We start from the raw sequence: 25974 nt of genomic DNA on the forward strand, positions 1-25974 counted from the left end.
ACTCAACTATAGTTCTATTTCTTAGTGTTTAATACTGCAAACCTGTTGTTTTTAATTTTCTGAGCACTGACAACCCACTGTGCTTAAACAGCAGCTCTTAATCAGAACACAATAATTAGATAGTTAGAGGCTGCATGATACTTAGATATTCAAAGGGGCTGTACTGCACAGAAACAGGTTCACAAAGTTTTTTTTTTTCTGTTTTCTGATTCATCATGATTTCTCTTTTAGTACTATCATATAGATACTTTTTCTATTTTGCTTGTATCAATCATTTTGTACATAGCAATATAAGTGAATGTCACATACACACACACATACACAATTACTGTGACATACTGACAGTATATGGAAAGAATAAAAAATCAATAAGGGACTGACACAAAATCTTTCAAATACAGCATATTTAACAAGAAGAAGAAAACTGCTTAGTAGGCAGTTCTTTTAATTTCCAGATAACTTCACTGGTCTACACATTGATATTTCTCTAAATCTGATTGTGACAAATGTCCAGTTCTTCTGCATCACAGAATGAATACCACATTTTTACTGAGACATTCCCTTAATTAATGCCAATCCTTTCTAAAAAGGTTTTAGGAGAAGAAGTCTTCGGAATATAGTAAATTATTATTATCTATTTCTGCAACTTTACTTTAATCCTCTGTCTTCCCCTAGATACCTACACCTTTCTCTTTTTATTAACAAGCTTCTAGAAAAAGTAATCAAATATCTGTTGCTTCTTCTATTCCATTTATTTTTCCTCAAAAAGTAATAATTTATTTTTCTATTCTTATTGTTCTCCTGAAACTGCTGGTTGACCTTTTTAGCTTTGGTGTTGAACGTATACTCCTTTTGGAAATTCAGTCCTTGGTTTTTGCGAAAGTATTTTTCCCCCTTGTGCCAGTACCAATTTCTCTACTCTCTAACCACTTTTGGGGGCCCTTCTTCTTTAGCCCTCTCGTTGGCTACTGATCCCCATTAGCCCCAATTAGACAGACTATTAGCTCTGTCTTCTCCCATCCTACAAAATCAGTCCAATCAGTGATTGTTGCTTTCATTATCACCTGTATAAAGACTCCCATAGCCATACAGTCAGGATCACTTAAGAACTCAAGGCTCAAATTTCAAATAACTTACTGTATATCACAATGTCCTATTGATAGGATGATATGTAGCAGACATGTACTGATACAATGTTCATGGCAAACCAGCTGGTAAATATTTGAAAATTATATTTGCCCGAAATCAATGTAAATGCAAAAATGAACTTGCCATCTTCATAAATAATCTTATGATCCCCATCTGAAGTAAGACACTATAAATTCCCTACTTATATAAGCTATACTGGTCATACAAATTCCGATTTTTCTGTTTTTTTTTCCTGTAATTATTTACAAGTTCAATAGTTTTCATAATCATCCTCTCACCCTTATTGTTACAATACCATTTCTTGTTTAATTTTTCCTATTACCTAACTTTACCAATTCTTGACCTGTAATCTAGACCCTTCCAATCCTACACTTCAGCTGCTAGCAGGGTGAAAACTACATCAGATCACTCCTTGCTCAAACTTCTTAAATGGCTTTTATAGGCACCACTATTAAAATAAACAATATTTCTCATTTTATACAGGATCCATTATGCTCAGGCTCCTGCTCACTTTTCCAACATCAAGTTTCCTCCTGATCAATTCATACCAAACTCTATGCCTCTACAATAATGAGTTATTTCTATTCCTACTCCTCCTCTCCTAAGTTTGTCTGATACCTAAGCCTATGTGTATGATGTTCCATCTGCTTGGAATGACAGTCTACATATTATTTACCTGGTAGACACCTGGTCACTCCTCACATCTTTGCCTAATGACAAAGTCCCTTATTCCCCCAGGAATTTCTATTTTTCTCTATTATCTTGTATTTTCTTATTTCTATTAGACTAAATACTTAACTTTCTAGAGACATTTCTGTACTCCTCAATAGAGTATTAGCTTCTTGAGTTTTGAGAACCTGCATTTAATTCATGTATGCCCATAAAAATTAAATTCTATATGAAATCTCATCTTTTACTTAGTAAATATACATAAAGCTGTGAAATAAGAAATTAACCCAAGTACAAATGACTAAAGATTAATTTATGTAAGTTTTTAGAATCCTATCATCCACTCTTTAATTAATCATACATATACCAGATGTTTATCGAACATCTACTACGTGATAGAAACTGTCCTTGCATTGAGATATAAAAAGGTAAACAAAACAGACATTTTCTACTCTTTTATAGAGCTTATAGGTTGTTTAGGAAAAAGTCAAGTGAAGTACATTACTGTAGAAAAAGTCACAAAAGTTTAATGGAGTAAAAGCAAATCTAAAATAATGTCTGCATACTTACAGACTGAATTCCCTTATTTTATTAAAGGCATATATGCCACATCAACTATGCAAGTGACTTTTGTTCTTTATGTATAATTGTTTTGAAATTTTCTAGCTTACATAAAATAGAGTCATAACATTTACATAAAATAGAGTCATAACATTTATAATATTGTGAGATTTATACCTAATTTATATTACTTGTGGGGCTTTGAAATAAGAGAAATTTAGATTTCCAATATTATAAAATAGCACGTTCAAATATGTAAAGTACAATGGTAAAGTAAGAGAAAAGATTCTTAAATGTAATAAGCGATTGGTACAGTTAACAAGCAACCTTAAATTTTTAAAGTAAGTCTTTGTAACAATACAAAATGGAACCAATAATCAATAGCACTTAAGTCAGCATGCAAGCTCTTATCCAAAAATATAGGTTAATAATGAAGACAATAAGCTTATCTAAATGGGAAATTTAGAGAGTGCATTGGCATATGCACAAAACTCTGGGGAGAACTTTTTACATTTTAGTAATGCCATATAAAGTGGAGTCTGGGAACAGTTGTCACAGTTCCATTTCTGAAATCAGATTTGTGGTGTGTTCTTAAGCCAACCCATTCATAAATTTAACGAAATCACTAGCATAGGAGTGAACAAAGGCCTATATGCTTAATATTATCATGAAATATACTGCACATGTATAGCCATATGATGGAAAAACAGCCTGATACAGAGCACTTCTGTGTAATGAGAACAGTAAACTTTTAGCATACTTTGGTAGGATAGATGGAGTCACATATGTTAGTAGAATTGCTTCAAATTTCTTTTTGAAACCATGAAGATATAGCTCCACTAACCAGGAAACTTTCCAGTTTTCCAGTTTTTCTTTTTTCATAAAATGATTATATGTATGTGTGTGTGTGTGTGTGTGTGTGTATGATATTTGATAATCTCAGTAAAAAAACTGAACAGAGGGATGCCTAGGTGGCTCAATAGTTGAGCACCTGCCTTCAGCCCAGGGTGTGATCCTAGAGTCTTGGGATTGAGTTCTAATTGGGCTCCCTGCATGGAGCCTGTTTCTCTCTCTGCCTGTGTCTCTGCCTCTCTCCCTCTCTCTCTCTCTCTCTCTCTCTGTCTCTCATGAATAAATAAATAAATAAATAAAATCTTTAAAAGAAAACCAGTTGAGTTAAAAAAACCTCATATATATATATATATATATATACACACACACACAATCTATATATTATTTACATATAATATAGATTTACCTAAATATATATATTTTATACATTTACCTAACTATATCTCTATATCTTTCTATATTTTTATTATCTCTCTCTACAGACACCACACAGAGTCTATATATTATTTATATATAAAATATATATTACCTAACTATAAATACATATTTTGTATATTTACTTACCTATATCTCTATATCTATCTATCTATCTATCTATCTATCTATCTATCTATCTATATTTTTTTTCTACCTATATTTTTTAAGTAGGCTCCACATCCAGTGTGGAGCCCAATGCAGAACTTGAACTCATGAACCTGAGGTCAAGACTCGTGCTGAGATCAAGAGTCTGACACTTAACCATCTGAGCCACCCAGGTGCCCCCATAATAAATATATTTTAAAATATCAACAGAAATACCTGGATTGCACCATGAAGATATGGAAATCCACCAATAAAGACAGATCCTGATTCTGGCAAGGGTTTTCCAGATACATGATTCATAGATTCACTTGATTTTACAGTCCTCCCTAGAATAGTCAGTTCAGCTCTACATGGATCAAATTCTTGCCTGCAACCATTTAAGAAAAAAAAAATTATAGTTTTAGCATGTTATATAAACATTTGCCTGACCAATTAAGTTTATATTAACAAAAGAAGAAATATTTAAGTAAATAGATTATCTCACCATAAAATCAACAAAGCCAGAAGTAGATTAATCTGTTTTAAATTAGAAACCCTTAATATTTTAAGTACATATATACAAAGTTAAATTTTGACAGAAAAAAAATTGTGGCCGTCACTTAATGAAATAAATATATCCTGGTAATTAAGAGATATTCTCATCATGACTAAAATGACATTTGAGTGTAACATTCTATTTCAGTTATCTACATTGTTAAATTTTCTGTGTGAATGAAACATGTAAAAAATTAGGTTTAAATATGGTTATCTTTTTGCCTATAGGAGTCTGTGTGTGTGTATGTTTCCAAGCACTCTGTTTTATTGGTCCATTATTTCTACCCCTGAATTTGTATAAGCTTGATTGAGCTTTTATAATATTTTATAATATAAAAATAATTTTTATTTTAAAATAAAATAAAATGCACCAATATTACACTGCCTGAAATACTGATACATTTTATTAAATCCAGATATTTGTAGCATAAATCCTCTAACTTTGTTCAGCTTTTTTTTTTAAAACTCAACTGTTTTTCTTTTAAAGATTTTATTTATTCATGAGAGACAGAGAGAGAGAGAGAGAGAGAGAGGGAGAGAGGCAGAGACACAGGCAGAGAGAGAAACAGGCTCCATGCAGGGAGCCCAATGTGGGACTCAATCCCAGGACTCTAGGATCACACCTTGGGCTGAAGGCAGGTGCTCAACTACTGGGCCACTCAGGCATCCCTCTGTTCAGTTTTTTGACTGAGATTATCAAATATCATTTTTTCCTTTTTTTCTCTTTATTGTGGTGAATTATGTCCACAGTTTTTTGAATGTTTGTCCAGTAATCTGGACTTGGAATTTTTTTTTGAGGAAAGTATTAAATATGGATGTAATGTATTTCTTAAATACAGCTATCTATGTATTATCATGTCCATTTTATTAAATTTTTTCTTAAAACATTTTCATTTGATCTGAATTTTCAAAAGTATTGGCATAAAATACTTTTATTTATAAAAAATATTGGCATAAAATATATTTCTGCCAAATATTATTCCCAATAAAAATATCATTGGTGTTGGGACTCTAATGATATGTCTCTTTCTTGTGATACAGGCTATTCATGCCTTTTCTTATTTGTTTAGCAGATCAATCTTGGTTGGAAGTAGCAAATTTCAAAGAATACACTTTCGGTATCGTGGATGGTTGCCACTGCATGTTTGTTTTCTACTCCATTATTTTCTGCTCTTATATTTATGATTTTCTTCTCTTTACTTTCTTTGGACTTAATTTACTCTCTTGTTTCAAGGGTGTTTAATACATGCTCTCAAGATTGTAAACTTCTTCCTAAGAATAAATTTACTGTGTACAAAAGTTCTTTCTTGTCATGTAATTCAAAATACTTCCTAATTTCTATTGTGATTTTTTTCCTTTGGTTCAAGAATTATTCAGAATTGTACAGGGATTTTCTGGTTATTTTTATATTATAAAATATTATAAAATATTATAAAAGCTCAGTCAAGCTTATTCAAAGAATATTCTCTGCTTCTAATACTTGAAATTTATTCACTTAGGCTGCATAGCCCACTATGTTCGATTTTAGTAATGTTTTCATAACCCCAGAAAGTCTGTTCTATATGTGTGAATACATACACACACCCAAATATACACACATTAAAGCACTTATGGAGCGAATAAAGAATAGGAACAATTGAATAAATCATGTTTATGATGCATGTACTTTTTTTTTCTTAAAAAATTTTGGAGATTTTTTTGAATCCTCCTTCTATCTATATATTGTGATACACAGTTAATAAAAACGAAGATCAGGTATAGCCATACAGATAACATTATGCTTTGATAAAGAAAGTTTTGCAAGTTTTAAAAAGGCAATGCTGTTTTATATATTAAGAACTTGGGAGAAAAATGTGTTGAACATTTTTAGAACCCATTTGATATTCTTGGATTCTGTATTTAGAAGCAAACTAGAAGCTTTCTGGGTTAATTACTTCTTACAATTAAGTTGTTAAAAATATCTTAGGGAGGATACAGCTTCTAGGAAGTTATTCATTAAATGATAAAAATAAAAACCACATCTACTTTTATCCCAATCAATCTTTAAATTTTAATGTTTGGAAAAACAATTTTTACTGTTTTGTGTTATTTAAAAATAGCAATAATAATTATTCACTAATACTTTGTTAATGAACTTATTTCCCATATTTCGTTAAGCAAATGAAATCCAATAAACTATCAAACATATTTCTTTGGCCCTTGATTACAATAACTGAAAAGGTAACTTAAAAGCTTGGGATCCCTGGGTGGCGCAGCGGTTTAGTGCCTGTCTTTGGCCCAGGGCATGATCCTGGAGACCTGGGATTGAATCCCATGTTGGGCTCTCGGTGCATCCCATGTTGGGCTCTCGGTGCATGGAGCCTGCTTCTCCCTCTGCCTATGTCTCTGCCTCTCTCTCTCTCTGTGACTATCATAAATAAATAAAAAATTTAAAAAAGCTTTATATATATATATTATATATTATATATTGTATACACACATATATATGTATATATATAAGCTTTATATTATAAAAAGCTTTTCATTTATAAAGCTTTATAGCTTAATATATATAAAACTTTATATATTTATATATAAATTTATATATATATAAATATATACTCATTATAATTTATCCAACATCTAATTTTTAAAGACAAGGATCCAAAATGGATTCATTTATGCTAAGCCCCCATGTCACCAAACCAATACTTAAGAACAGTTTCAGGGGTCCCAGAAATGGGACCTTCAACCAACCCATTGCCTGATTAGCATTAGCTAGGTAATCTGCCTGATAATCCTCTGCCATCTCCTATAAGAAAAGTGAATAAACAATCTATTTTTTTTCTGCCTACTACAATTTCTTTATTTCTGTTCCTTTCTACCTATAAAATCCTTTGCCTTGCATAGGTCTTTGGAGCTCCTTCCTATCTGCTAGAATGAATACTTTGTATTCATGAATCACTGAATAAAGCTATTAAGAGGTTCGAAATTTACTCCATTAAATTTTGTGTCTAAAATACACATACATATGTATTTATGTATTTATATTATAAATTAGAATATTTTATTCTAATGAGAATATTTTCTTTTTTTCTTCATTAAATATCTGTACTTAGTTCATATTTAACTGTGGTGTTTATTCTTATGGATCTTACTACAGAATAAAAATGAGAAAACATGACATATAATACATATTAATTTAAAACATGATGGTTCTAAGTTGTGCAGGACAAACGACACAAATGCAGGGTAGAAATACTGGAAAATTGATCTCCATGTTATTAAGATGATTGTGGTAGGAAGAGGGAAGAATAATAGATATTAAAGATGTGATATTTTGAGAGATGGTGAAAGCTGGAAGAGAAATGAAAAGTAGAGTTTTAAAGCCTTTGTGTGTCTGTAGTTGAGAAAGAAAGCTCAGTTCAATGCCAGATCTTTAAGCCTCTCTACTTTGAGCATGTGGAACATGTTATTCTCTACTGAGATTATAGTTCATTCACTACAATGTCACCAGCATGAGGAGAGAGAGGCCTTTGTTATGTTCCTCCTGTATCCTCAAACCTCCAACAGGGCCTTGTAGGTGGCAAATACTATAGTATGTGTTGAATAATGAGTAGTTTTACAAGATATTATCTGAATTAAAATAGATGCTTAATGAATGACAGCATTTTTCTTTTGAAGATAGCATGCACTGTACTCTTTCTAATTATATTTATTAGAAAATATATCATAAAATGCTGAAACTATAAAAATAGAAAAGCACAATAACTTGCATTTACCAGAAGGAACTATTATTAATGTTCCTGCGATTTAAAACTTTCATGTTATGATAGAATGTTCTCCAAAGTTGAGAATGTAACATATAAACTTCCAGAATTTGCCTTCTTTGTCAATTTAATAATAAAAACATTTGTCTGTTAATATTATTCCAAACTATTAATTTTAGTGAATGCATAGTAATTGTTCATATGTTTGTACTTTGTTCTAAAATGTCCAACCCATTGGGTATTTGGAAATCTTTTTTAGTTTTTTCACCCTTTTCTGTAAAACTACAATATATGGCTGTTGCATACGTCTTAATACACACATCAATTTGTTTTCTTAGGAAAAATTCTGTAAGTTTAACTTGCAGTATATAAGCTTTCTCCATATGTATATATTACTAAATTTTCTTCAAAAATTTTTCTCAATTTACTGTCTGTTATGGTTAGTTTTATGTGGCAGCTTAGCTAGGCTATAGTCTCCTATTATTCAAACACTAATCTAGGTGTTGGTGTGAAGGCATTTTATAGATATGGTTAATATCTACATGCAGTTGACTTTAAGTAAAGGGGATTACCCTCCATAATGTGAGTGGACTTCATCCAATCAATTGGAAGGCTTTAAAAAACACAATTGAAGTTTCCTTGAAGAAGAAATTCCACCTGTGGTGTGTAGCACTAGGTCCCACCCAGAAGTTTCCAGTCTGTAGGCCTGCCCCTCAGACTTTGTATTATCCAGTCAAACCTCACAATCACATAAGCCAATTCCTTGAAATAAATCTCTTAATATATGTCTTCTACTTGGTCTGTTTCTCTGGTAGTGTCCTGACTGATACAGATTTTGGTATGAACAGTACTGAGAGTACGGAGATAATTACTGGACCCAATGTATAGAAAGATCTTTTATATTATCTTTTAACTACACCAGTGAAGCAGTATTACTGTTAACTGAGTATGGAATTTGATTCTTTAATCGGAGCTGGAGCTGATAACAGTTTTTGTTAAAATCTCAAGACATGCCTCTCTTAATTAGTGTTAGCTCATAGAGTTTAGTTCCTTAAAAAGGTACTCTGCATGAGCAGTAATGGATTAGGTGATTAGCCTCTGATTATCAACTCTTGGCTATAAACTTGCCATGACTTCTGATCTGAATAAATAAACAGAACTCAAAGTATTAGGGAAAGATTCATATATCATGATAGGAGATTATTTATAAAAATATCACTTTGAGGCTTTTCTCTAAAATTTATTATGGTTTTTATTATTGATGTACAATTTCTATTCATTGTCACAAAGGGTAAACTGCTTCACCATCAACACTATTATCCATGTACTAATTTGTAGGCTTTCACCTTTGGATAAGTATGGGAATTTTTCTTTCATACTTAAAATTCTACATTGGGTTATTCTTGTTTTCAAAGCTATTATCACTTCTGAAATAAATTACCCACTGTAAATGAATACAAGGATGGCATATTATCTTTTCTAATACATATATTCCAGAGAGTTGGCAGCTAAGCTGAAGAAAGATGAAAATAAATACACCTCCATTATAACAATGTAGACCATCATGTTTTCCTTGCTGAAAATGCAATTCTAATATTTCATATACCCGGATTGTTATTTTATTCAAGAGACACACTTTTTAACAGCAGTCATATCTTTCCCCTTAGGCTCATTAGAGTGGAGGCAATGCTATTTTGATTGTGTCCGATTGAATCTAACAGGAATTGACTGAACATAAGAAAACAGTCTTACAACATTATTGTTTAGCATTTGCTGATGATACAGTTTGCCTAGCACACCATGCAGTGTAAAATTTTTCCATCAAGGATTTTAATGCTTTCTTTAAAATCAGTACACAGGGTACTTTAAAGGTCAAATGAGTAGAACATTTTTTTGCATAATTATAAATATATATATAGAAGTCTTTTCAAGACTCCTGGTGTTTGAACTACCTTTAATTGTTCTTATCCCCAACTTACAGTGATTGCTCTTATTTGTCATTTGTATTCACATAATAGTAATCATTAACAACTCTCCATTACTTAGAACCTGAAAGAAATGTTTAGTGTGCCATAACTTCTATTCATTATGTTTAGGTATTCAGGGTAGATGCCAGGAAATGTCAAATAACTATACTGAAAACAAAGATGTGGGTAACCTACTGTTTTATTATTTGCATGCCTATCATCATACAGCAACAATTTCTAAGCTTCAACATGTCCTAGAAAAGACTAGAGGGAATACATGGAATAGGTCAATCTTATAAATAAACAATTAAAGAGGCAGCAAATAGTAAAATTTCATTATGTTGGACATTAACTCTATCATCTGATTATTCTTGAGCATTATAAAAGTCATGGTTTAGAAATTACTAATTTCTATCATATATTTAAGAAAGCATTTTCAATTGGCAGTGATTAAAACTTACCACAGAACCTGAACATGTGTGTATTCTCCTTATTAACAGACTATCATATTCACATTGAAAACACCAGTTTATTTAATCAGCCATAAACATAAAAATAAATTACTATAAAATCAAAATAACTATACTTTCAGGGAGAATTTAGATCCCTAAGCTGTCTATTCACATAAATAGAAATAAAGATAAATATTAATTCATATACTTGATGCCAATACACAATTATATATATCAGATCAAATTACCTTTGATATCTAGGGATATTTTATATGAATCAGCTTAAAAGAAATTTATTGTTTCATCAAAAATTGATTTTTTAAGAGGGAATTAAATAAATAGAGGATATTTCTTTTATGAAGGGGGATTTGATTCCTGTAATATTTATTCAGGTAGTTTCCACAGGGGACATGGAATTGCACCCAGCTTCCACTCCTCATAACATCTTTGAAAAAATTAAGTTAAATTCTTCAATTTAAAACTTTGGAAAGTAAATTATTGCCAAAAATATTAATTCTAAAAATCTTTATCTGGAATCCAAGCACCCACCCCTCCAATTTAGGCTCTTATTTATCTGTATCTCTGACAGCTCCACAACAGGAATTTTCTATTATTTAGATAAGTCTCCTCATTGTTCCACCTGCCAAGGTTTCTCTTCCAACCATTTAAATGCTGCTCATAATTAAGAGCTTACTTAAGTTTCACTTATTACCTATATGTTATTAATATTTGCAGTCTTAATGATCTCTTCACCATCTAATACCACCAACAGTGTGCCATTCTTTTTTGCATTCAATTATGTAGTGTGTTCTCTCATTATGTGACTGCTTTGTTTCTCCAGTGAAAAAATAACCTCTCTATTGGCAGAGTTATGATTTGTCTATCTTTGATTTTTTTTAATAAAACTAAGGCATTGGCCTACTGGCCTTAGAAAAATCAATTTTGCATTTTAGTTTATAGCATCAATTGTATTCCTAGAAATACATCAACTATTCCCTTAAGGTGGTTTTACAGAAGTAGCCTTGTTGTGGTCAGGAAGCCCACAAGCTGCCAGGTACTTAAATTCCACTTCCACTGTGACCATAGACTGGCCCTGGTTTCCATGTTAGGATTGGATTATCCCTCTGCCCATGGGACTTTCTACTGGCAAAGTAACTGTTGGCATTCATTGAGCCATAGTCAGATTTTCTAACAATTATGGGCAGCTGAGCAAAGAGTAGCTAAAAGCTCTGAATTTAGTATTGAAGATATCACGTAATTGAATTGTTTCCTAGCTAGTTCTAAGCTAAGTATTATTCTAGTCAATTTTTCTTTGGGCCTTATACTTTTGGAACATTGTGAATAAATTTTTTTTTAAGATTTCATTTATTTATTTGAGAGAGTGAGTATGTGAGCAGGGAGGGGGTGGAGGGAAAGGGTGAGAGAATCTCAAGTAGACTCTACTCTGAACATTGGAGCCCCACACAGGGCTTGATCTAATGGCACTGAGATCATGGTCTGAGCCAAAACCAAGATCACACACTTAACCAACTGAGTCATCCAGGCGCCCTTAAGATAAATTTGTTTTAACCTTTATGTTATTATCTGCAACAAAGATTTTTCCACATCATGTCATGATTCTTTTGAAAGACTGTTCCCTGCTAAAATTTCTGATCTTTGCACCAGATAAATGGATTTTTAAGTATATTTTTGCATTTATAATTGAGATTAAAAACAGTGATATGCTTAATATCCTATATTAATTATAGTGGCTCTAATTAAATTATATTTCAGGATCTCTAAAACAATACTCAATACTAATATAATTGACATTAGATTATTAGATACTAAGATCACTGATTAAATTTAATCAGGAACAAAATATCTAATTATTATCTTTATCATTATGAGCAATTAGCCACTTTAGGCATAATTCCTTAAGATGAAATATCTACTTTAGAAAAAGAACACTAGTAAAACCTCATAAGTTAGATTAATTTAGCACACATTTATACCTTAGTTTGGTAAAATTATATAAATATTTTAAGTATGATATTCATAACTTCTGAATACTCATAAAATGTGTCTTTAAAATTTTATTTTCTGAAATATTAAAAGGATAAAGTAAGCCAGCAGAATAATTGTGAAATATAATTTATTAGTTTTAAAGAGAGTTTATATAGTGGTACCTTAATTTCTACCATGGGCAATCCCTCAGAAAATCTTTGGTTACATTGTGACTGCCTTTAAAACTGTTCAAGAAAATATCAAAAGTGGAAGTGATAGAGGAAGTCCATTTACTCAGAGAAATAAGGGTAGGATCAAAAAGCAGATGGAAATGTATAAAGTGATAGGATGATGAAAACATCCTCAGAGAACCTCCTTTCATTCCCAAATCTAAAAATTTGCCCTTGGAGTTTCAGAGACATTGAGAGCTCGTGTATGGCTTACACTGCAAGTGTATACCTAACATTTTTTATGGAGCTAGTCAACACATCACACTTTCAAAGAGTGCTAACGATTTCATTATGAGAATTTAGAGAGTAAGTCTGTAGTCAGATTAGTTACAGAATTAAGTTCCACAAAGCTCAACATATTGGTGGGCATTTTCAGTTTAATCTAGTTGCAGTTCCACAATTATTCATAAAGCCTATTTGCCTTAAGGAAATGTCACTGGGGATTCCATATTATTCTTCTGTATCTTTTATTTGGGAGGGGGGAAGAGAAAATGAGGCACCGTAGCTACCTGATACCATATATGCAGTTTCCTCATTTGAATTTCATTTTAGAAATACCTACATTACTTCTGTTCCCTGGTCCTTTCCTAAATTGCTCAGTATATAAATAAATATGTAAATGTGATATATATGTATACAAAATATGTATACACACACACTTTTAAGAAGAAAGAGGGAAAGCACGGACTTTGGAGTCAGAAAGAATTCCTTTGACTGTCAGGTTCATCACTTATCTAGGAGACATTTACTCTTAATTTGTCATACAGGTATTTTTCAATATTATTATGTGTCAGGCAAGACAGTCCACACTAGGATACAAGATTGGCAAAACAGCATTAGTGCCATATTTTGTAATTCAAATCTCAAGAGAGAGGATGACATAAAGTAAGCATCAACATGCTTAAAAGAGTTGGGGGGTCGATTTAAACTGAGATGTCAGGGAACAAATTCTCACAGGAGATTTGAGATGGAAACTGAAAAATAAGCAGCTATCAGTAGACCAGCAGAATAAGGTAAGAATGTGCCAGGCTGAGACAACATCATAAACAAAAGCCCCTGAGGGCACAAGGAGGACTTGGGCAAATTGAAAGAAAACCTGGGGGTACTGGAGCACAATCTGTGTGTGTGGGAATGTTGGCAGGAAAACAGGATTAGAGAAATGGGCAAGTCTGTTTAACTTTTTTGATACTCCATTGCAAGTTTAATGGTAAAAATGTGTATCAATCCGCACATCTTTTGACCGTCAGATAGAAAACTTGAGTGTTTGAAAAAATAAGTCAGACACCCAATAAATGCTTTTTTGTTTGGTTGATTACTTTTGTTTGATGCTTTAGTTTCCTAGGTCTGCCATAACAAAATACCACTGACTGGAGGGCTTAACAAACAACAAGAATTTATTTCCTCACAGACCTAAGGGCTGGGAATCCAAGATCAAGGTGTTAGCATGTTTGGTTTACCCTGAGAGCCCACTCTTTGGTTTACCTTGGCTTTTTCCCTGTATCTATGGCCTTTTCTCTTGGCACACACATTTCTGGTGTCTCTTCCTCTTCTAATAAGACATTGGTTATATTTGATTAGGGCCCACCCATATAACTAGATTGAACCATAATTCCTCCTGTAAAGGCCCTATCTCCAGATACAATCACATTCTAAGGTACTCGGGGTTAGGATTTCAACATAGGGATTTTGTGGGCACATAGTTAATCCATAATATTTTGTTTGTTCAGAATGTTGTTAAATTGGAAGTCTGTTTCTCTCTTTCACTCCAGGTTAGATTATCTTAAACTCACTCTTTTCTCTGGAAGGGTTTTTAACCTGTAATTCTCTTGCTTTACCTTACTTCTCATTTTATGCTCTGCATGCAGTTGTGTCCTCCTGTCTTCAAAGAATCAGTATTCTAGTTGCTTTGCTCTGAATTTATTGTTTAACTCAGGGTCAAAAAGTGGATAAGCCCATAATCTTATTTATATATCATATACAAAATAATTTTTGTGTTCTAGACTAAAGTTAGATTTAAACTATATGTAGTCGTGAATAAAAGAAATGCATTTACCAAAGAACAGATTGCATGAATTAAGGATAATACTGGTAGAGAATAGGGGAGGAGGGCAGGGGGTGGGGGTGAATGGGTGACGGGCACTGAGGGGGGGCATTTGATGGGATGAGTACTGGGTGTTATTCTATATGTTGGCAAATTGAACACCAATAAAAAATAAATTTATTATAAAAAATACTGGTAGAGAATATTAATAAAACAATGGACTAGGTAATTTAATAAAAGTGTTATTATTATCAACAGAAAACTATTGAGGCAAAACAAAAAACTATTTAAATGACACTAAATTGAGAAAAAGAATGTTCAAGGAACTATGAAAAATATACTATTCAATAGAAGTCTGTTAAAATGCAGAGATCTAGCTCACCCAGACATTTATTACTACCATATATTCTAGGTGAAACTTAGTCATCCTTTCCTTATTCACCCATAATAGATATATTAAGTGTTCTGTATTGCATTATCTTGTTTACTGTAAACATTATTATCCCTATTTTACATCTGAGATAATCAGGATTCAGAAGTTTGCATAGAGCAACTTGTCCAAAACCACTACTAATGGCTCAACAGCTGGGATTTCTTGATCCATGATTCCAAAACCATGCTGCTTTTTCTTTTTTTTTAAAGATTTTATTTATTTATTCATAGACACACACAGAGAGAGAGAGGCAGAGACATAGGCAGAGGGAGAAGCACGCTCCATGCAGGGAACCCGATGTGGGACTCGACCCCGGGTCCCCAGGATCACACCCCAGGCTGTAGGCGGCGCCAAACCGCTGCGCCACCGGTGCTGCCCAACCATGCTGCTTTGTTTGACTTCCTCTGATATACCAAGGGGAAAAGTAGAGAGGCAAGCCATCATATAGATGTAATGATGAACCTCTGCAATGTGTACATGTGCCCAAGAGACTAGTTATGAAGAATCATATGAGATCCATGGAAATCAAAGGATAATATATTTGAGAATGGCTGATGAAGGTTCACTTCTATCAAAAACACACAGACATGTGTGGGCACTCACCAACACAGCGAACAATAAAGTTTCATGAGCAATTGGGTTTCATCATCCATCAGACAAAAGCTGCTCTGGGAAGACTTGTTTAGGCAAACCCAGTGTAGCATTAAATCCATCATCACAATGACATCTATATTTATAGGGTCTCAAATTGCAGCAACTTCCGACTCAGAAATCATACTTATGACCATTCTTTCAGATAAGTTGAAGATGGACAATAAAATTGAAATGAAAATTGATGATTTGAACCATAAAATTTTAGCTTTCAGTTATATTGGCTGCATATAGCCAAACTCAAAACCCTGGTTCATTCTTAAAGTGTTCTTTAAATTGGAATTGACTCTTAGAGAAAGGCTTCATCAGTTATCATGGGAGATAATATTTAAAACAGCAAAATAGAGAGATGCTGGAACATCCTGACATACCTGGCGCGGAAAGAGAAATAAGGGTTCTAATTCCTCACCTGAGATGTTAAACCAGATTAAGTGCTACAGAAATGTAAATTGTCTTCAAATTGTTTTTTATATGCTGGTTTTAAAAATTAGATAACAACTTTAAATATCACTATATAGTATAAGCATATAAATATATATTTATACACTCATCACATAATTTTTTAAAAAGTAATAAATAACAGTTTTAATAGAAACTATCTTTGGAATAGATTTCTGTTCTAATTCTTTGGATTAAGAAAAAAGTTTTATAGAAAAGCAAATGGAGAATAGTTAATAATATTTTCTCATTACTGTGTTTGAAACATAATGCTTTTGACAAGACCTGTAGGATCTAAAGATATAAAACATAAGTGCAATTATAACTGCTTTGTAAGAGAAAGGAACTGGAGGAAGTCACAACTTTGTGGGTTAGTGTCTCTTTTCTGTAAACTGGGTAACCTGGGTTTAATAGCCTGGATATAGCAGTAATTATATATATAATATATATATATATACATATATATATGTATATATATGGGAAAGGGAGGGAGAGAATCTTAAGCAGGCTCCATGCTAGTGTGGAGCCTGACATGGGGCTCAATCTCACAATCCTGAGGTCATGACCTGAACTAAAATCAAGAGATGGACACTTAACTGATTGAGCCACCCAGGTACCCTAAAATAGGTTCCTATAACTTTTGTACTAAGCTGAGAGCTTAAAGGAGGGGTGATCTTTAGTATGTCTAAGAGTATAATGATTCCAAGACCTGAGCCCAAGCCTGGGTGCAGAGATAATGTAAATTCCAAGATAGGGTGCTCTTACATAATATATTTTTTTAAATTTGTTTATTTTTGAGAAAGAGCATGAGAGGGGGGAGGGACAGAGGGAGAGAGACAAGCAGAACATAGAGCCTGATGCAGGGTTTGATCCCAGGATTCTGAGATCATGACCTGAGCCAAAGTCAGATGTTTAACTGAGCCACCCAGGCACCTCAGGGTGTTCTAATGCTGAGTTAGTCCCTTGTAGAAAGCCCCATGCAGCATATATTCATTTCTCTATGACAGTAAAAAAAAATAATAATAATTTATTTATTAAAGATATTATTTATTTATTTGAGAGAGAAAGAGAGAGAGAGAGAATGAGTGGGAGGAGAGGTAGAGGAGAAGCAGGGAGCTCAGCAGGGAGCCCAATGTGGGATTCCATCCCAGGACCCTGGGATCATGACCTGAGCGAAGGCAGACGCTTAACTGACTGAACCACCCAGGTGCCCAAGTAAACAGAATTTATACACAAGAACTTCTGTGCTATCTGTGAGGTACAGAGAATATTACTTTCCCTTTTTAGAAATGACCTGGAAGTTTAATCTAGCAAAACACAGAACCAACTCTATCAGGAGGGAGATGGTGAGAGTTTGGGCAAACAATAGGATCTTGGAAGGAGGTGGTCACAAACAGACTGTACCTTGGGCCTTGTTATTGGGCCTTGGTTGCAAAAACTTCACAAAAACCATACTTTGAAAAAGGAGATCTGAAAAAAAAAATACTTCTGTTGTTATTTGTAACTGTGTAGGAAGAAGAAAATAAAACGAAGTCTTAATAAAGTTAGGAGATACGCAGTCCTTACTGAGGGTAGCTGACCACAATTATCATAGTTATATGTTGCTGGGTCTGTAGGGTCTTAAGCGCATTTATGCACATTTTGATATACCTGAATTGTTTTAAAAAGACATGTACCATGCAACTGCTCTTAGCATTTATTTGGAAACCAAAAGGGGGAAAAGCAAGTTCATTTGGTGGGGCTAGATCTCATTTTAGATAGCCTGGTATTTAGAAAATCCAGCACTGTCCATTTAGAGTAAGGAGTGATTCTATCAGTGGAGGGAGCCACAGTTGAACCACTATTAGAAAAATCACAATTTTCCAAACTAGGGCATTCATAAACTCTCAAGAGTATGTTAATACCAATAAATGAAGATTCAGGATATAACTTAATGTGGTGGGACCCATGAGCCTGTGAACTGACATAGCATTCTGGGGTCCTGGCTAACATTTTCTCTTTGACTCTAAAAAGTAGTATTCTATGTTGGGGAGCATGTTCTGATGGCTAATAGAAACTCATCATATACATATATACATACACACACACACACACACACACACACAACAAAGCTGATTCATTGTGTGTTTTTTTTTTACCATGGAGTGAGTTCTCAGAAATATATCAAAGATTGAATGTGATTTGTACTATATCTAGTTTCAAGGTTTTATTAATTGGAAATATGTCTCATTGCTAACTTGCCATTACTGGAATTTTTATGTCCAATGAACTTTTTACTTCAACTGAAGCAAAAACTCCAGTGGTCTTTGAGGGGGAGAGAAGGCTAATAATTACTGCCATTGTAAGACAATTTTAGTCGGATTTAAATGAAAACAAATTTTTACATTATATGGCTTTAAGCCATGGTCCTTTATCATATTTTTTAAAATTATCATATATTTAAACTTAAAAAGCCAAAGCCTTTTGTGTGTAGGGGGAGAGGGGATGTTCGTATTATTTTTACAAAACATGAAAAATTCTTTGTCTTTCAGAATGACGTGACAAAACACACTAAATCTCATCAATACCTGGGATAAACTGAAATGTGACACACTAACTCTGATGTGGATATATTGTTTTTTTCTTCCTTGTCTATGTACTCCCTGCTACTATAGTAATAAGCTGTCACTGCTCAGGGACATTTTATTTTTTCAGACAAAAGTCTATAACTTTTGTGTTAAGTGAAAAAACATTAGACTTTTAGAAACTCAAACTTTTCAATTAGGTAGTAATTTTTTTAAATCCTGATTATATGGCCAGCATAAAGAATAATCAATTTTAAGAAAAATATTGGGGCACCTCGGTGGCTCAGTCAGTTAAAGGTCTGCCTTTGGCTCAGGTCATGATCCCAGGGTCCTGGGATGGGGGTAAGCATCCGTGTCCCTTGCTATGCTCAGTGGGGAACCTACTTCTTCCTCTCCCCTTGCCCCTCCCCCCACATTTGAGCTCTCTTTCTCTCTCTCTCTCATAAATAAAATCTTTTTAAAAAAGAAAAATATTGACTGTCTTAAGGTCTTTAAAAGCTAAAGAACAGTGAGTCTACATAGTTAGTGCATTGAATGGGGATAAACAGGAGAGCAGGGAATCCCTGGATGGTGCAGCGGTTTGGCGCCTGTCTTTGGCCCAGGGCGCGATCCTGGAGACCCAGGATCGAATCCCACATCGGGCTCCCGGTGCATGGAGCCTGCTTCTCCCTCTGCCTATGTCTCTGCCTCTCTCTCTCTCTCTCTCTCTGTGACTATCATAAATAAATAAAATAAATAAAAAAAAAACAGGAGAGTAACTGAAATTTTATTTTTAAATATTTCTAAAAGAGCATCCTAGAGAAAAAAAATGATAACACAATAAAGGTATATCAAATAAGACATATGACAAAGTTTAACTTTGGGAGAATACAGGCAATAAGTATGGGCATAAATACTTGTCTCATATCTCCTTTCCTTTTAAATTTCTATTTAAAAAAGGGGGGGAAAGGGGGGCAGCTTGACAATAGGATTGGTGGTCAGTGTCCACCCAATCAAAATTAAATGGTTAGAAATGTTAATAAAGTGGAAAGATTCAAACTTAACCATCCAGAATCAAAGCACAAAATCATCCTCATAAATACACGGGAATATTATTAGCAATAGAATGAGAGCCACTGGATCCCCAATAGCACCCCAAAATGCAGAGATGCATTTTAGTTGTTCAATAGTATTATGCTTGCTATTGTTTCCTCTTTTTCCCACTTTATCAATTGTTTTTCTCTGTAGTATATTACTCTCAGCTGCATACAAGTATGCTTTAGTATCTTTGATGTTAAAAAAGAGACTTGACTATTTTTCTCCTCCACATATTTCTTTAGTTTGAAATATCCCTCTAAAGCAAAATTCCCTAAGAATTGTTTATATTAACTGTTTATAATTGTTTCCTGTCCATTCTGTCTTTACCAACTCCCATCAGGCTTTTATGAAATTATTTTTGTTAGCTTATTTTTTCCCTCCATACTGATAACCCAATGGCCATTTCTCATTACCCATCTTACTCAACAGCTGCAGCACATGTCTCAGATGACATCCTTCATTCCAGAAACATTTTTTTCACTCTCTGAACACATTTTTCTCTTGTTTGGTTTCTATTTCACTAGTAACTCATTCTCTCTCTCCTTTTCTGGTTCCTCCTCATTTTCCTGACCTCTAAATATTAAAGAGCTTTTAGATCAGAGCTGTCCAACTGAAATTCTCTTTCATCTATAAGGATCAACATTTCAACCTGTGAGGATACAGCATTATTCTTACAGGAGCTTACATTAGCTTTCTCTCTTGAAACATACGCCGGTCAAATGGAGAACCTGGCTATTCATGATGCTGAGGGATGTCCTTGATGCTAGTAGGCATACCAACAATATTCTTTGTCCCAGTCAAAATTCTTTCCTTATTGAGTTAATTCAGATCTCTAGCACAGAAAATAAATTTTCAGGAGTGAGTACCAATGACAGCAGCTCTCATCATGTTGTACAAGTCTACTACTATTTTTGCTTATTGTTATTTAACTTTCCTCCTTTGTTCTAGGTTTGCAATCTTCTCTACCCAATCATCTCCATCAAAGAAACTGTAAGTTAAAGCAAGAGCAAGTCCTGTGTTTCCTTCATACCCACTGTAATCTCCTCTGCCAAAATAGAGTGCAACTTCTCTTTGATTGCAAACCAAAATTGGTCAAACATAAACCTCCATCTGCCAAGGAGAGGACAACAAAACCAAAAATGTCTGTGGTACCTATAAAGAAAGGTTATAGTTCCTAATTTAAATTGAGGGTATAAATTAGGAACACTTAGTATTTGAAGATATAAAAATATTTTTTAAAATATAAGAAAATAATTATAAAAATGTTCTTAACAGAATTTATAAATGTGACCATGAAGTCAATAAAAGGAAATAGTTTGATATAAGTCAAATTAAAGGAAGATGACATAATCCAGCTAATAAGATAAAAATTATGATGAAAATCTATACATACATGAAGAAGAATGTCTACAAAGCCATCCGTTGAGAATACGTTCACAATGGGTGAAATATGATTTAGCAGACAGAAATTCAAAATAAGAAAATTACAGGGATCCCTGGGTGGCGCAGCGGTTTGGCGCCTGCCTTTGGCCCAGGGTGCAATCCTGGAAACCCGGGATCGAATCCCACGTCGGGCTCCCTGCATGAAGCCTGCTTCTCCCTCTGCCTGTGTCTCTGCTTCTCTCTCTCTCTCTCTCTCTCTGTGACTATCATAAATAAATAAAAATTAAAAAAAAAAAAGATTATATAAAAAAAAGAAAATTACATTTGGGAAAGACTGCTAATGAAATGTGAAGTTATGAAAGTGTATAAAAATGTCTAAATAACTATATCAAATGAAGTTGAAAATTGAATAAAAATTGTTCTATTTTAAGGAGAAAATCTGTGCTGTAAAATCAATAAATGTTTTTCAAATTAATATTTAGAAAATAATGGAAAAGCTAGTGGAGGGCATATAACGCCAAACACTAAATCTTGTCCAATGGGAAGTTGAAAAGCCATAGTTATGTTCTTAAGTATAACAGCTATAATGACAGATATAAAATTTTAGAAAAACATTAACACAACTATTCACAAAATTAAAAAGAGGCGGTTTATCATCAAAGTCAGTGAGTAAGTGATTATTAAATAATGTGGTACAGAAGGAAATGTTGCAAATCCATAAAGCACAAAATTACAGCAATAAGAAGAACACAAATTACTGAAATAAGGTTCAAGTTTCTCTGATAGTTTAAATTTGATATACGTAAGATCTGATGACTCAGAAGTGAACAAGTGAAGTTAGATAGACAAATGTAAACCCAAAAAATCATGTCAGGGACTATATTGCCTTCAATAGCAATAAAAATTCAAAACAAACTGACTTAGAAAAGTCATAAAGCAATACATATATATAAACTACTGAATATGTAAAATAAAATCTATAGGAATTAAAGTAGGGAATCTAGCACATTGCTAAATTATAAAAGAAATTTGAAAAAAGAAATAGATTTGAAAAATATGATTAAGGGATGCCGTGAGTGGCTCAGTCAGTTAAGTGTCTGCCTTTGGCCAAGTCATGATCCCAGAACTCAGCATCTGGCTCTCTGCTCAGTGATAAACCTACTTTTCCCTTTCCTTCTGCCAGCTGCTCCCCCTGCCTGTGCTCTCTATCTCTCTGTGTCAAATAAATAAATAAAACCTTCAAAAAAAGAGAAATATGATTAATAAACTGATATTAAAAGATATATACCAAGTTTTTCCTATATAGAGAGGATATCAGTTTTTCAATATTTCCAAAAATATTTTATATTTCCTTTTATATTTTACAAGCAAGATTTTAGTAATTTTCCTAAATACACAAAAGATATCATTATTTGACAATAAAACGTATCTACAATAAAAGAGAATTGTATTAAAAGATTTTATTTATATATTTGACAGAGAAAGGAGCAAGAGAGCACAAGCAGGGGGTGTGGCAGAAGGAGAGGGAGAAGTAGATTCTCCACTGAGCAGTGAGCCCAATGAGGGGCTTGACTTTAGAATGCTGGGATCACGTCCTGACCCCAAGGAAGATGCTCAACCTACTAAGCCACCTAGGTGTCCCTAAAAAATAATTTTTAAAGAAAATGCTTAAATAGCATATTACAGTTAATAGGTGATGGGTATTATGGAAAGCATTTGTGATGAGCACCAAGTGTTATATGTAAATGATGAGTCACTAAATTCTACCCCAGGAATTTTAAAAAAGAAAAAAAAAAAGAAAATTTATATTTTTTAAATTAAATAAAGCAATTTTCCTTAAAGACTTTATAAAGAATGAGGAATCAGATTTAGGCTTAGGGAATGCAGAAAGGTATCTGTCAACATTTCATTTATCTACTACTGTGCCTATCTCATTGTACTGGATGAATGTTGGCGGTTGTGGTAGATAGGTGGTAGGGTAAATAAATGAAAAGAAGAAGAGAAGGTATTAGAGAATAAACAGGGTTAAAGACGATGACACTGATGTTCAAAAATGGTAGAAGCTGATGTCTGGGGGCACCTGGGTGGCTCAGTTGGTTGGTTAAGCTCAGTCATGATCCCAGGGTCCAGGGATCAAGCCCCATGTCCATATGAGACTCTGCTTCTCCCAGTCTATCTGCCTTTCCCCAACTCATGCTTCTCTCACGTGTTGCTTGCTCGCTCACAAATAAATAAAATCTTTTTAAAAAAATAAGTTGATGTCTAGTAAGAACCTCATTTTGTTTTTTTCTTTCTTGCTTGAAGAATATCAAACATTTCAGCTGTTAAGCATGTGCTATATTCTCCTGGTAGAAATTAGCATAGTCCCTACATCACAACTGGATAGTACTGCAAAAGTATTTATTACTAGTTCTGGTAAAAATGAAAGACCAACCATTTATGTGATTGCCTTCTATTGTCTCTCCTCATCAAAACTCCATTTTTAATTTACTATGAATAAAACAAAGTATGAACTCACAAAGATATAGAAAGTGGAGAGGATATATCAGCGGATGGGAAAGTTTACAAACTTTTTGGAGACACAAAGCAGATGGAGGATTGCTAGCTAATTTATCAGAGTTTATACTTCAACTGAAAGTTTTCCTATGGAAATACCAATATAAGTGAGCTAGTTTATTCCACAGAACTCCTAAAAGGGAAAGGATATGGGCTATAAGTAAGGACAGGATTAAAATTATGTGTACTCGTTGGAATTTAGTTGAAGGCAAAAGAACATTCAGTTCCCCTTCTCCTGTGCAGCCAAGCTTTTCCCACTCTCCCTCATCAGAAAGATGAGATATTTATCCTTTGTACGGCACCATGGCCTCGGTAGTGGCTCTGATTCTCAGCCTCATAGCTCTAAGCTCTCCCAAGTTCTGGTAATACCTCTCCCTCCTTCTTAGGCCCATATGTAGTACTAGCTCCTCAGCAGCCATCTCAGAATCTTTTTGGCTCCTTTATCCCTGCCCAAACACCTATAAATAGACTTCCTATTAAACTCTTTTTAGTTAAACTCTTTGAGTTTAAACACATCTGTCTCCTGCTGGGACCCTGACTGATACATCAGAGAACAGGAGAAACCTTCAAAAACCCGTAATTAAGTAATATCCTCAGGGAGAAAACAGAAGGTTGTTCTCTTCATAAAACAACAGTATCAGGGAAAAAGAAAATCAGAGCATTCACATGAAAAATAAGAAAGAAATCTTGAAGTATTAAAATACAAAGTAAAGAAAATATCCCAAATGTTAGGACAAAAGATAAAGAGATGGAAATTGGTGAAAGAATGTAAGAGAATAAGAGACCAGTACTGAAGTGTCATGCCACAAAGGGTCCATGGAGTGTCCAGCAGAGTGAAGGATAAAAGAAAAACACCATCTTTGTGAAGTTTCAGAAGACTAGTGGTAAAGAAAAGATCATAAAAGCTTCCCCCAAATGAACATATGTTATGAAAAAGGAAAAATAATCAGAGTTCTGAAATGAAAAATAAGAGGCAATGAAAATGGAAAAAAAATCCATATCTAAGATTTCAAATAAGTGCAGAAATACAAAGCACAAAAATTACCTCAGAAATTATGATTAAAGGTAGAAATGGAAAAAAAAGAGGAAATATGAGATTAATAGAACCAGTACCTGGCTACAGAGTGAAGGGTGCATGCAGTGCCCAACACAGTGAAGGACAAAAGAAAAACATTAAGTATAAGTTTGCAAAATTTCAGAAGACTAAAAATACAACACTCTAAAAGAGAGAAATGAAAAGATATCACACTTAAAAAATAAGTATCTGAAGGGTATTAGATTTTCAACAGCAGCACAGAATGCTAGAAATCATTGGAGTAATGCCTTCAAAATTCCAAAGGGATATCATTTGTATATTGAGTATAAATTTCTAAGCATAAAAATAAGTCTGAGGGTGGAATAAAGATATATACAGATGTGGCAAGACTGTCACTTTCCCTGCATCCTCTAATCTCAAAAAGCTAACATATAAGATGCTTCAGCAAAACAGAATAAAACAAGAGGAAATGAGAGATCCATAAGTCATTTGACCAAACAAAGTAGAATGGCAAAGTGAAGTCTCATCACTAAATCATATGGTAGGTCTGATGGAACATTTAAAAAAAAAAAAAAAAAAAAAAAAAGGACAGATGTACTGAAAACTGTAAATTAAAAACAGGGAAGTTATTTACTGAGGGAAGATGGGAAGGGTATAAAAAAGAGGAAAGATAACTGAGGCATAATATTTGTAAAAAGTCAGCATGTGCTATTCATAGTATTTTCATTATTTGCTTGTTGCTTTAAAAAAAACATACTTTGGGAGGAGCAGGCTGGACAGGTAGGGCTGATGCATAAGTACATCCTCAGGCATAACTAGATGCCAATGATAATTATGGAAATGAATACATAAAATAGTAATATGCATTTATTCTTTAGAAATATGAAGGTAAAAATACAGAACAAACTTCTAAAGATTTTAAAGTAGGGCAGCCCTGGTGGCTTAGCGGTTTGGCGCCACCTTCAGCCCAGGGTGTGATCCTGGAGACCCATATCCCACATCGGGCTCCCTGCATGGAGCCTGCTTCTCCCTCTGCCTGTGTCTCTGCCTCTCTTTCTCTCTGT

General features: G+C 33.7%; 1 protein-coding gene across 1 annotated transcript in view; it reads right to left on the minus strand.

Annotated features, from left to right (window-relative positions):
• The window catches only part of EYS (eyes shut homolog), a 1532152-nt gene that overhangs the window by 537891 nt on the left and 968287 nt on the right, over positions 1 to 25974 (minus strand). The window contains exon 26 of the mRNA XM_038554428.1: positions 4030 to 4180. Within this exon, the coding sequence (XP_038410356.1) occupies positions 4030 to 4180 (151 nt within the window). The remainder of the gene's footprint in view (positions 1 to 4029; positions 4181 to 25974) is intronic.

The sequence above is a fragment of the Canis lupus genome, chromosome 12 (genome assembly GCF_011100685.1).
Source record: "Canis lupus familiaris isolate Mischka breed German Shepherd chromosome 12, alternate assembly UU_Cfam_GSD_1.0, whole genome shotgun sequence".
NCBI classification, from domain to species: domain Eukaryota; kingdom Metazoa; phylum Chordata; class Mammalia; order Carnivora; family Canidae; genus Canis; species Canis lupus.